The sequence below is a fragment of the Aspergillus affinis genome (assembly GCF_023601865.1).
Source record: "Aspergillus affinis strain CMG 70 chromosome Unknown NODE_128_length_104215_cov_87_854232, whole genome shotgun sequence".
NCBI lineage: Eukaryota > Fungi > Ascomycota > Eurotiomycetes > Eurotiales > Aspergillaceae > Aspergillus > Aspergillus affinis.
Window position 1 is genome coordinate 46,415 of NW_026515909.1, and position 12,609 is coordinate 59,023.

The following is a 12,609-nucleotide window of genomic DNA, read 5'->3' on the forward strand; positions in this document are numbered from 1 at the left end:
TTTGGCTTTTAATACGCGCTACCAGATCGTCCGGTCCTTTCATCACCATCTCTTCATTCGTCCATTCCACATGCCAGTTAAAACCATGTTTTCAGAGCGGAAGGTCCCTACTTGGGAACAGGAGTTCTTTTTCTTTTGCTCGTCTTAACCGCAATCCTCTCAACCTGTCACATGTACCTTACTCACCAGGTCTTTCTCGGATTGTCTTCTCATCTCGTGGAATTCTTCCAACTGAAGGATGAAAGCTCAAAAGCAGGAGAAAAAGGAAGCAGAAATATAAAAACAAGCGGTGCTTCTTGAAGTTTCCCTCCTCTCTTCCTCTTGCGACCCCCTTCTTTGTGTGTACCATACTTTTGTGTTTTCTGAAATACATCAATGCATTTATCAGTCCATTATCTATTTGGCTATTTAGCTAGCTAGCTATTCCATTGCGTTTAATATTGTATTATTTCCTAGTAAGTCAAGACCACCGACCAACGCAGCTCCGTAGGTTATTTCTTTCCCACATAAAATTCAAGGTAGGATTAGGATTCATAATCTTCACCTTCTTGTCCGACCGTGATCCATGGTCATAATCCATGCCCCATATTCTTCACAGCCGTGAAGGCTTCAAACCTGAAGAAACCGAACCAGGATGGTGAAAGCGTATTGTGCTGCGACCTCGTACGAACCAAGGGTTCTTGGTGATTTGATTTGATTTCCTTGTGTCACTGCATCCGGGGAAGGGGGAAAGAGATAACGTAATCGGACACCGAACCGCCGGTCACCTGCCGTCCCTCATCATCAAAACGCTCGATTTCAACAACTTGATCAAAATTGAAGCGATTTCAACGCGCGAAAATGCGAAAAATGCAATACAAAAAGGAATCAGACTCTATTCCCTAATTAGGCAGGACATTTTAAACGATTGTGACCCTCCTGATTGCAGTTACTGCAGCGCGGTGGCCGGCGTGTTGTAGGCCCTTGAGCAGCTCGTTTTCTCGCCTCTTCAGCGGCCTTTTCATTCGCAATTTCTCGCCCCTCTTGACCGGACAAAGTGCCTCCTTCTTGAAGATATCGTCGTGAGGCCTTTTGCTTGCCATTTTTAGACTGTTCTACCGCGCGAAGCTGGCGTATTTCTTGTTGAAGCAGGGCGGCGTTCTGCATGGCCATCTCCGCGCCTTTATACACCTTCTCAAGCGCTTGGTCCGCAATAAGCGATGATAATCCCGATTCTTGCAACGATTGAATCTCCGCTTTTTGATGATTTAGTTGATATAAATTCACGGGCGTTTTACCGTGATACATGGACTGGTTGGCCGATGAAGTTGAAGGCGGAGGAGGCGTTGAAGATCGTAAAGGCTTCAGTTTTGAAAGCACTTTATCTGGATCGTACGGGATGAGGCCCGTAGAGGCGAAACTGCTTGTTATATTGCTCGCAGAGAAGGCCTTACTGTATATACGCTTGAAGTGATTAATAAAATCGCTTTTATCGATATGTTCTATACCGTTCTGTAGAGCGTCGCTAATTCGCCGGCCGTAATAGCCTTTTAGCGGCGAAAAACAGCCCACATCAAGCGGTTGCAATTTGTGAGAAGAATGAGGCGGCATGTATAAAGGAATGATGTTTTTCTCTTTGCAAAGTTGATCGAATTCAAGCGTTGAATGGGACCCGTGGCCGTCAAGCAGTAAAAGGCGATATTGACCGGCCGTTTTTGAAGAAGTGAAATTATCGAAAAATTGAAGCCATTCAAACCCGACTTTATCATTCGTCCATCCATTCTCGCTCACGCTGACCCGATAGTCATCGGGAATATCTTCATACCACTTCTGTTGCTGCATTTTACCTGCGAAGATGATTTGTGGAGGTAAAACAACGCCTGCGGCGCTGATCGTGATGATCGCCGTGACCCATTCTCGATTGCCTGGTTGCACTGATCTTGCATTGCTTTCTCGTGATTCTGCGCCGCATACAACCTTTGCAGTAGAGGCAACCCCCATTTGAAAACCCGTCTCATCCATATCATAAGTATCCTGTTCAAGAATCCCATATTTTTGTACGGTATTTTGCACCAAGTCGAACCAGCGTTTTATAATCTTGGGGTCCTCGCGTTTCGCTCTTTGGTAATCGTATCGCCTCGTGTATTTTGACTGTAATTCAGCTTCATGGCGGTTGATGAATCGGTTGACCCAGCGATAGCTTATAAAGGCGTTATCCGGAGCGGAAGGCTTCAATTTCGCGGCAAGGAGGATCTCTGCGAGGTGGCGGACTTTTTCAATAGTAAGAGGGTATCCACGAGAGTCCATATCGAGGATCGTTCGCTTCAATACCAATTCGTCATTAATAGAGAGCTTCCTGCAATTCGCCTCTGTTTCGTTGCGCGATTTGATTCCTTTCAAGCGACCTTTTAGAGTGCTTATTTTGACGTCAAAAGCGGCCGCGCAGGACTGTTTAGAGGAGAACTGGCCTTTTTGAAAGGCCTCAGTAGCGAGCGCTAACCTCCTATCTCGAGATAGGCCTTCCATACTGTTGAATTGCCTCGTTTTTGATCAAATGGTTGAAAATTGAGCGTTTTGATAAGAAGCGGCGGTGAGGGACCGGCGGTTCGGTGTCCGATTACGTTAAGGGAGGGAGGGAGGCGGGGTTTGTTTGCGTTGCGTTCTTTTTGTTTTGCTAATTTCGTCTTCCTCGTTGCTTGTTGGATTATGGGTGGGTTATGTTATCATTGTTATTCGAATAGCAATATATGTTGTGATTTTAAGGGCTTCATATGATATATAGATAGGTATATATGAAGGTGAAGGTGAAAGGTATATACGAGAGTATAGACTGCCCGCCTGCGGTAGGCTAGCCGGCTAGGTTCCCAGGCAGGTCTTTATTAGTAGAAGTGGACGCGGACGTGGAAGTAGAAGTAGACGTCGGCATGCGAATCACGATCTCTTCGCTGCCGTCGCGCCACTGCGCGCCCATCTTTCGGATGCGGCGCTCGCTCGCCAGAAAGAGAAGTAGGTATATATGCACGGCGATCTCGCCCCATGCGTATACTTTCAGACCTAGTTCGTGAGCTGGGGGGGTGTGTTGGTTGTGCTGAGAGGTGGAGTTTGAATCAGTTTGGGAGCCAGAACCGGGATCCGTACTAACAGTCGCAGAAACATCTTCGAGGGAACACCACACACCCCATCCTGCTCGCCCTTCTTGGCCTACAAACTCGCTTAGGAAAGACCAGAAGCGGTTGAAGAGGGACGGGTCCCAGGTATTTGGGTGGGGTTTGGGTTTGTTCGCGTCGGCGTCTGGGTGTAGGATGTCAATACGAAGATACCAGTATCCTCGTTCGAGAATATCCAGGGGGCGGGACTGCTGGATGGGTGTGTAGATTCGCGGGGAATGGAGACGGTTGAAGAGCATCGATAGGGTGGGTGTGATGTGTGTGGTGAACTTCTTGTTGGAGATTGGAGGTGGAGGGGGTTTGATTTGCATGGGAGGAGCAATTGTGACTTCGAGGGTGGGAGGGGGAGGTAGAGATGCTTTGTTGCTGTCTTTGCCTTTAGCCGGAAGTTTGGGTTTGGATGTAGGTATGGGAGCGGGAGTAGAATGGGGAGGACGGGTTTCATGATCGCTCTGGTGTGGATGGTATTTTTCTTTCAATTCCAGCTCCTGTTCTTGCTTTCTTTTGCGTTCTGTGGAAGTAAATTGTTTATCCGTGGGGACCTTTGAGTGTTCATCTGGAGTCGGACCTGACTCTATTCGACATCGCTTTGACGGGGGAGGCGACGAGGGATCCGGCGGCGGTGTCTGATACTGACTCGAAGATTCAAAACCCGTGGCATTGCCCGACACCAATCCCTCGGGCTGAGAGTCTGGTATCACACTGACCGGACTACCTAGCGAATCCTGCGCGGCGCCACCACGAGATGGCGGATCGTCAACGGCGAGGGCTGTCGCCGTAGCGAACGCTGGCGAAGGGATGGCATTATTATTATGAGGGATCACGTGGAGATCGAGATCGGAGGCAGAATCGGACGTGCAAGGGAGAGGTGGGCCGGCGGATTGGGAAGCATGAGTATCGGCATCACGATGACAGACGTCATTGGGAAGCGGGCAATCGTAACCTTGACCTTGGTCTCGATCTGGACATTGACTCTGATCTTGCTCCTGAGTTCGATCACAGGAGCTCTCGACCGAACTGAGAGTAGTTACTTGGCACGAGACAGGCTGGAAGCCGAGGATGGCCTGGACCTGAGCACGATAGCGGGCATCGTCCGCGGCGGTGCTGGGAGCGGAGACGTGGACGAGGATTTCCGATGTTTCCATGGCATGGCGGGGAGGGAGGCAGGAACTAAAACACAAGAAGGGCGTTCTGATCGAGGTGGTTATGCAAGCCGCTAGCTTGAGTCAGTAATGTTGGAATCCTCGCCTCATCGTGGTCGACCAGTCGATGAGAGCGAGAGAGAAGAGGAGAAGACAAAAAGCGAGCGAAAAGGCGAGTCATGGAAGTGGGGAGGCGTCCCGATCGAGCTGGCTGGCTGGCCTTAGGCCGCAGATCGGACTCGATGGAGGTGCCTTCTTCTTTGGGAAGCGGATCCTCCTAGGCGTTCGTCTTTCCTTTCTTTCTTCCCTCCGTCTGTCCGTCCTTCCTCTCTCTCTCTCTCTCATGACATCGATTTGGCCAAGTTCCTGAAAGTGGCTGGGTGTTCTGTCACAAAACACATGGGTACATTTTACGTTTGGGGGACCCAGCCATTATCTCCCAGGCTAAGTATACTAGACAACAATGGAAACTTTAGTTCCAATTTATTTTATTTTATTTTTTTCTTCCTTATTGAAATGAGGATCCTCATAGAACAAAGGAGCGGGAACAAAATGACAGACCAGATGAGTGAAATTTTATCGGTCGATGCCAATGTTGATGACACCAGAGTACGGATTAAGTCTGAACGCTTCTCGCAGAAAAAAACCAATTTAAAACCAGACTATGTTATTTGATTCTGCCCCCCTGCCCATCCCGGGGATCGTTGAACCCCGAACAATCCAACGACATGGTCATGGGAGCTCCCCGAGTGGCATTTGCGATTTCTCCCCCTTAGGCCCCTACCATCGCCCTCGTACCTGAAAGTTCGGCAGATTGGCGCCGTGCGGTGCGGTACTACTGCGTGTGCATACCGATTTAGTGTTACGACAGGTTGCAGGCTGGCTAGCTCGGTGGGTAAAAGCGTTGGGGATCGCAATCCAGGTCTCCAGTCTCTCTACGAGCACCATCCCGGTCCAGGATAAAAGGCCGAACTCTCAGTGGTCAGTGGGACTCGTCAATCGGAGACTCGTGAAGGAGAAATGAACAGGATTTTTCTTTCTGTCCTTTCATTAAGTGAAACAGAGAAAAGGGAAAAGGAAAGGAAGACAGAAGGAAAAGAGATCAGTCCAAATGTCAACCCGTCCGCATACGTACAACCGTTGGTGTCCCGAATCCAACTAGGACTTTAGAATCAAGACCCTGGACGCTAGACGTTACACAAAGACAAGGTTCCCTACGGTCCAACCTGCTTTACATATGAGATATCGACCGTGTTGAGCGCCCTCGGGTTGTGTTGGATGGTCCCCGGCTGCCCAGTCAAGTTCAGGAAAGCCGACCAGACCATCCTGGTACAACTTTTCCCCTCCAGTACTTTCTCCGTAGGAGCTCTCTGATCTGGAATCTGGGCCTGGAAGCTAGATTCCGGGAACCACAGTAAGGGCCAACGAACGGAGTTCCTTCGGAGAATCGTCCTAAGGAGCTAGACCGAACTATTGCCATGATGATTCTTTTTCGAGGAAGGGATTATCATCATCGCCGTAATCAGCAGGATTGAATCACTACAGAATAAAAATAATTGAAAGAAAAGAAAAGAAAAGAAAAACCAAATCAGACAGCGCGAGGCGAAAAATCAAACTTTGTCTGGTCGATCGCAGGCCAGTTTCAACCTTCCACACACCCATACAGATGGCCCGGGTGGGTGCATTCTTGCTTTTTCCTACGGACCCGGCCTGCCAATGAATTATTGGCGATCGGATGGAAAAAGGGGAGATGAGGGTGGATTCCTATTGACGGATGGAATCCATTTCGGTTGTTCTCTCAGCCGAGGTCAGATCTGAGTGCATCGAGGCTAGGACTAAGGCCACAGGTAAATTCCTTTCTTTTTGCTGATCTTAGCTCTTGGGCGAGAGAAGAAGAAGATGATTATGATTATTCTATCTTCCAGACTTCCCCCCAGTACTACTGTAACCGCATCGACCGTGTTCATTCCTGTCAAGGACCCGTCACTCGAACTAACGGACTCTAGTGGCATCTGCGGAACGACTCCATTCCAGCCCGTCGTTAATTCATTTCATTAATCCATCTTGATTGCGCAAAGACCAAGGCCACCTGGGGCCCGTGAAGAACGGGGACGCGAGCCAATTAATCGCCAGATCCGACTTGCATGGTGGATGTAACAAGACGAGGTCGCTTTGACAGGGTCTCCAGGTCCATCTGCTTAGCATCATCTCTGGTCTTGTCGAATGTCTTGTCGCCGTGTCCCACTTTAACCTCCGACCTCTTCGTCGTTCCACTCTTTTCCTCCGTTTCGGACGCTCTCCTCCCACACGCCCTGGATCCCTCATCTTTCGACCTTTCCTTTTGGCCTCTTTTATCCCCCGTCATCCCCGGTTTGGATCTATCAATCCCGTCTCTTCCTCGAGCCTCGTTGTTTTTCCATTGTACCTGGGTCTTGGATATTCGACCTCTCTCCCTCCTTCCCTTTTACTCCCTCCTCCCCCCTCGTGTGGTGTCCAACTCAATTCCCCTTCGGGCGCGCATCGGGGGGAACACGCATCCGATCTGCCTGCCGTGCGTGTTAATAAACCCTCAAAAAAAAATCAAAAATCAAAAATCAAAAGTCAACCCAAAAGTATATCGTATCTTTCTTTTTTTTATTAATTTAAACGGTGAGGAAGCTTGGACAAAGCGGGAATATATCCACTCTACTTTCGTAATTTCATGTTAAGGCTGACAACTGTTGCAGGAAGCTTTCTGTCGCCTGCTCTCATATGAGCCTTTCGCCACCATCATCTTTCCCTGCCGGACCCATCCAGATCTTCGTCTGTCGTCAGCGCCGGTCCGGCTCGTATCCATCGTTACCGTTTTCCCTCCCTGCTTCCCCCGTCGCCTCTCCTATCTTGGACCTGTAATCGCGCCGGTCGCATCTTCCCTACCTTTCCTTCCATCCATCCTCGCCTTGCAGACAACTGCCAGCAACCAACCATGGAAGCCATGAATGACGGGATCATGCCGGTGGATCAAGGCACAATCTATCGGGATAGTATGCAACAAGATTCTCCTGGTAAGTTGCGGGCGCTTGTTTCTTTCTTTTCTGTTTGTCGGAAATTGTCGCATCGCTGTATTCAATACTTTTACTATGGGCCTGGACTCCCGTCGGAACGATCGGCCCTTGGAACTGTGCTACAAACGGTGGGGAGCTTTATCGAAGTTTCGTCGGGTTGTGGCGCAATTGGCTCTCGAAAGGAAACAACGCGCCTTGCGCCGACTATGAACGACAAACATTGGTGCCCTGCGCCTGGTGGCATGGGCCAATGTCTACCTGCTTCAGCAATTGCTTTCATTTGTTTTCTTATTGCCACATCGCTGCTTCTTGCTTGCATTTCTTGGACAAACTGCTAACATTTTTTTTTAAAAAAAACCTAAAGGCAAAACTTCTTCTGGAACAGATTGGTTGAAATTCTTTTCTGGCGGTGGTGGCGGACAGAAGAAAGTTACTCGAGGTTAGCAATCACTTGCTGGACTATCCGCGTGAAATATAATAACGGCGAATAGATGGTCAACCGGCGAAACGACGAGGCCCGAAGCCCGACAGCCGACCTGCCCTTACTAGACGGCAAGAGTTGAATCGCCAGGCGCAAAGGTATGTCGAAAAGAATATGCTGGCTGTGCAGGTCAATGTCCTGACCAAGTGACGGGTGAAACAGAACGCATCGCGAACGAAAGGAACAGTACATGCGATCATTGGAGACGGAGGTGTCGCGGCTACGAGAAGCCTACACGCAGGATCTCTCGGCGGCCAATTTAACGGTTCATCAACATCGGGAGATGGTGCGATCCTTGTCGGAGGAAAATAAGATTCTGAAAGACATCCTCGCCAGCCAGGGCATCAACTTCGAGGCCGAGGTCGAACGACGCAAAGCCGAACGCGCCAGCCCGACATTCCAGCAACATCACCAGCAACCGTTGACGAGTCCCTTTGCCAGTAGCAGCGTCAGCTCGCAGCCGCCCAACGTTGCACAGCCTGGCAGCAACTTGTATACTACCCCTCCTGCCACGGTCACTCCCCCGACTACCGTTTCGGTCTCGTCGAGCGTTAGTCCTGGTATGAACGGAGTATCGCATGTGGATGTCTCGCCCACGCAGGAATTGACGCCGCAAAATCACTCACATTACAACGCGCCATGCGACGCGCTGGCCACTCTGGATCGGATAGCTCCGGCCAGCCGGCAACCGGCACACCCCAATGGAATTTTTGAATCGGATCCTCAATTGCAGGTTGACTTTATCCTAAAGTAAGCCATCCCCTCCCACGTCGGAAATCGAAGTCTAATTGTGAGCAGATTGGAAGGACCATGTCGCGAGCATACCGATTATCTGTGTCGACGATCGGTCACGGAGGCCGATGATGAAGACATGCCGTTCTCCGGACACGCTCTAATGGCGACCTGTCCACCTCCTAGCTACATCTCCAACACGACGCCCGAACAGACATATCCTCACCAGACCTACGACCTACCTCACGCCAACCTCTCCACCTTGTTGAACCTCAGCCGACAGCTTGTTACTGAGGGGCAGATCACGCCGATTATGGCGCTGCAGTGTCTCAAGAGCCACGAGCTCTATCGCTCCTTGACACGCGATGACATCAAGATTATCATGGAGACGCTCAACACGAAAGTGCGGTGTTACGGGTTCGGGGCCGTGGTGGAGGACTTTGAACTGAAAGATTGCTTGAGCAGCGTGGTAGGCGCCAGGGTGGACTTGGGAGTTTCACAAGTCCACGACGATATGTTATATTCATGATCTCGACGGGACGGACGGTCGGACGGAGTTGGTGGTGTTTTGGATCTGAATTAGGATGGGCTGTGTTGGACATGTATATAAACTGTAGCGGGCATTGGCTCTGGTTCCTCTGGGGGTTCAGGCATGGAGAAGAGCGGATGATTTGATTTCGTTTGATTCGATTGATCTTGACATGGATCCATCCCATCGACACTGTACGCATTAACGTTTGGCATTTGGCATCTGGCATATATCATTTTGACTTTAACACACAAACCATCCTACTACACATCCATCGCCTTGAAATATCTCTAAACCTGCACCATCTTCACCACATCCACCAACTCCCTCCCTTCTCTCACGCCACTCACAATCCTCCCCACCAAATCCTCCGACCCCAATCGAATCGTCGAATACAGGATCTCCATCGCCTGATTCTCCGCCTTCCTCGCCGCCGCCCCTGAGCTCGACCCTGTCGTCCCTTGACTAGAACCAGAATCCGCAACCTGACTCGAACTAAACGCCATCATCCCCTCCCTCAACTCCATAATCTCATGCCCCTCCGCCTCCGCCTCCGCCAGCTCATTCCGTAGCCTTCGCGCCCGCGCCCGCAGCGTCGCTATCACCTCCGCCTGCGCAATCGCCTCCCGGTCCTCGTCCGTAGACGAGTACTTGCATTCATGCACGATGCCGCGCGCGATGCATGCCTCGCAGGGAGAGAGCCGATCACACTTTTCCCCCCCTCTTAATTAGCGCCGTTTAGTGTGGATGTGCACATGGATGAAGTGAGGGGGGGGGGCTCAGGACGGTAAGCGATAACGTACCTTTACTTTTCGGTTTCTGCAGGGGGCGCAGGATGCGGCGGGTCTGGGCTTTGGTTTGTGGATGGGGAGGGGGTTCATGGTGTATATTTATGCTTGATGGATTATTGTGTTTTGTTTGATGGTTGTTGATAAGGGAGATCGCGATGTTGAATGGAGGGAATTCCATGGGGAGGGTGCCTGCGATGACTCAGCGGCTTTTATGCTGTGCATAATTAGTTACTGCATAATGTGGGAGGTTGGATTTATCAGGGTAACAAACACAATTCACAATTCACAATGTTTATATGGTGTTTATGGTTGGTTTGATGAATATTTTTATGATCTCTAAAGATTAGATTTATGAGAGAGAAGGAAGAGAGAGAGAGATGCCGGCGAAATCATAATGCATGCAAAACTGACTGCCTATATATATAGACTTCAATCCGAATGAATGAGTGACTGCATCAAGGAAGCAGCAATATCCTGCATTACTCCTTCCCTTTTCGCTTCTCCAGATTCCATCAATTTCATCCATTCTTTCTCCCCACCATTCTCCATCCCTACCCAACTCAAGAAGCAAGATAACCAAGTACAGAGAGAAGTACATGGAAACCTACGAGCCTCTCTACTCCAGCTTCCCATTCAAGAATTCCGTCGCATCGGTCGTGTCCCCGATGTACGAGAAATGCGGCGGCGCCACGATCAGCGTGCCCTCGCAGACCAGGTCGCCCGTGGCACAGTAGATCTTGATCTTGTCCTTGGGGAAGTCAGGGATCTGCTCGTTATCCTGCTTGTTGCGGGTATCGCCGAAGAGCACGACGCCTTTGATCTGGTCTTTCAGGGCGTCGGAGAGCTCGGGGATCGCGCCGTGCATGACGGCTGTTCCTTGACTGTGTTCACATTTATCTGTTAGCGGGAGTGGAAAAATGAAGATCGATGGATGAACGGGTGATGTATCCATACCTGTATCCTCCCGCCACAATCTGCGTATCGGGACATTTCTCGGCCGCAAGCTCGAACAGCTCCTTGGCTTCGTCGATGGCCACCTGCGAGGTTCCCTTGGGCAAGGCATTATCGCCTAGCGTGGCGCGGTACTTGGGGCCCACGCCCTGGCACGCGACGCCGTCGCTGTGCGCCGCCTTCAGCTTGCTGCAGACAGATGGACCGGTGGAGGCGCCTAGGAGTCCGACTTCCGTGGAGGCACGGGCGAAGATGAAGGTGACGGGCTGGCAGTCGCCGCTGCGGAGTTCGTTGCCGGAGTTGACTGGATACTTTGTGAGTACTCTTTTTGCTGTCTATCTGTGGTGTGGTTGGAAGATGGGAAGGGATGCACATACATTGACGCTCTTCCAGAGCCATAGGGCTCGCGGCGCCCAGACTGGCCAGAGCAGCGGAGAGGAGTTGGAGCTTCATTTTTGCTGGATTTTGATTTCTTCTTACTGGAATTTGAAGAGAAAGGAGGTTGTTTGGATGGGGTTGAGGAAATGGAAATGCTTGCTCAGTTAGCTGTCTGCTGCGTTCGCTGTATTGTGCCCGTGCTGCGATGGAAAACGAGATGAGAGACAAATCCAACCGTCTCTTCAATAACTCTTTATAAACTTTCTCTCTCGGTACTTGAGTCGTTTGTCATAACGGCATTTGCAAAACCTTCCATCCTTGGATCAAGGGACCGAGAAGCCCTAGACCCAACCATCTTGACGACAACTATAGAGCTTTACTAAGCTCATCGATCCTCGGAACTCAAATTCCCATACTAAACACCGATCACTGCCTATTCAGATCAGCAAAGAGCAAAAGAAGTGCCGTATACCTCGGTCAATCTGGCCCTTTCTGCTCCGTACAAGACCGGATCGGTCAGAAAGGGAGCGATACCCACTCAATGCCGAAATGAGTTCGTTTGGTTTTCATTCCTGTATGTATTCCCCGCAAAAAAGTCAGGTCTATTCCGTAATCCCCTCACTACAACAGTCCTCGAGACCCAGTACTGCTGGGAACTGACGGAGGGCCAAGAAAGACCTAGTCGGAGAGCGCCGACGAGCGAAACAGAACCCGTCGATGTATGATACTAGGCCTGAGAAGTAAGAGGTGGATTGTTTCATCCGAGCAGCCAAGACATTAGGTATCCAGCGCAGGGCAAATAACGAATATGAGGAATCCGTGAGGACTCATCGAAACGCGAAGGATGTCTTCTCCGCTGAGGAGAGCGTGCGCGGGAACCCAACGGGATTGCAAAATAAGTTCAACGGCGGTTCTTGGCTGTCGATCTTCTGTTGGATCTGAGGTGTTTTACGGGGAATGTATATTAAATGTTCGAGGTCGGAGGGGTGTCCGTGTTGGTTTGATGCACTTGGTTTGCTGGGCCGAGGATGCGGTGTGTTGTTGAGTCGGGATTTGTAGGATATTCTATTTTGTATGGGTTGATTGATAAATGGATAGGTAGAGGGTGTAGAGAGCAGAAGCTGGACAGATGAGGCTTCGACAGACAAGCAGAGACAAGAATAGACAGTGGCCGAGTCATGTCATAGTTTCAAGATGAAGGATGCAAGCCAAGCGGTGGTGGTCCCTTGGCGGGCGACATGTAACATGGTCACATTTTTGAGGATTTTTGTAGGGCATGGCATGATGGAAATGAGCGTTGAGATCTATTTACTTTTCCTGGAATACAATTCACGCCGAGAATATGTTCCAGGGTGGATTCTATACTATTCCATAAGATACTATGGTAGTGAGGTAATTAGAACAAGACATCATAT

The 12,609-nt window shown here is 50.1% G+C and overlaps 5 protein-coding genes across 5 annotated transcripts; 1 reads left to right on the forward strand and 4 right to left on the reverse strand.

Moving 5' to 3' along the window:
• Window positions 1-885: 885 nt before the first annotated feature.
• On the reverse strand, window positions 886-2,505 carry KD926_001369 (transposase; the record flags this gene model as incomplete). The annotated part of the gene is made up of 1 exon (XM_053105069.1): window positions 886-2,505. The coding sequence occupies one exon, from the start codon at window positions 2,503-2,505 to the stop codon at window positions 886-888; it is 1,620 nt and encodes a 539-aa protein (XP_052951716.1).
• Window positions 2,506-2,827: 322 nt separating this feature from the next.
• KD926_001370 (uncharacterized protein) lies at window positions 2,828-4,291 on the reverse strand (the record flags this gene model as incomplete). The annotated part of the gene is made up of 1 exon (XM_053105071.1): window positions 2,828-4,291. The coding sequence occupies one exon, from the start codon at window positions 4,289-4,291 to the stop codon at window positions 2,828-2,830; it is 1,464 nt and encodes a 487-aa protein (XP_052951717.1).
• Window positions 4,292-7,253: 2,962 nt separating this feature from the next.
• flbB lies at window positions 7,254-9,074 on the forward strand (the record flags this gene model as incomplete). Its single annotated transcript, XM_053105072.1, has 5 exons — window positions 7,254-7,332; window positions 7,718-7,771; window positions 7,824-7,911; window positions 7,976-8,563; window positions 8,612-9,074. 5 exons carry the CDS (start codon window positions 7,254-7,256, stop codon window positions 9,072-9,074), a joined length of 1,272 nt encoding a protein of 423 aa, XP_052951718.1.
• Window positions 9,075-9,364: 290 nt separating this feature from the next.
• Window positions 9,365-9,955, reverse strand: KD926_001372 (Zn(II)2Cys6 transcription factor domain-containing protein; the record flags this gene model as incomplete). The annotated part of the gene is made up of 2 exons (XM_053105073.1): window positions 9,365-9,784; window positions 9,878-9,955. 2 exons carry the CDS (start codon window positions 9,953-9,955, stop codon window positions 9,365-9,367), a joined length of 498 nt encoding a protein of 165 aa, XP_052951719.1.
• Window positions 9,956-10,481: 526 nt separating this feature from the next.
• Window positions 10,482-11,269, reverse strand: KD926_001373 (cutinase family protein; the record flags this gene model as incomplete). Its single annotated transcript, XM_053105074.1, has 3 exons — window positions 10,482-10,746; window positions 10,820-11,120; window positions 11,194-11,269. 3 exons carry the CDS (start codon window positions 11,267-11,269, stop codon window positions 10,482-10,484), a joined length of 642 nt encoding a protein of 213 aa, XP_052951720.1.
• Window positions 11,270-12,609: the final 1,340 nt, after the last annotated feature.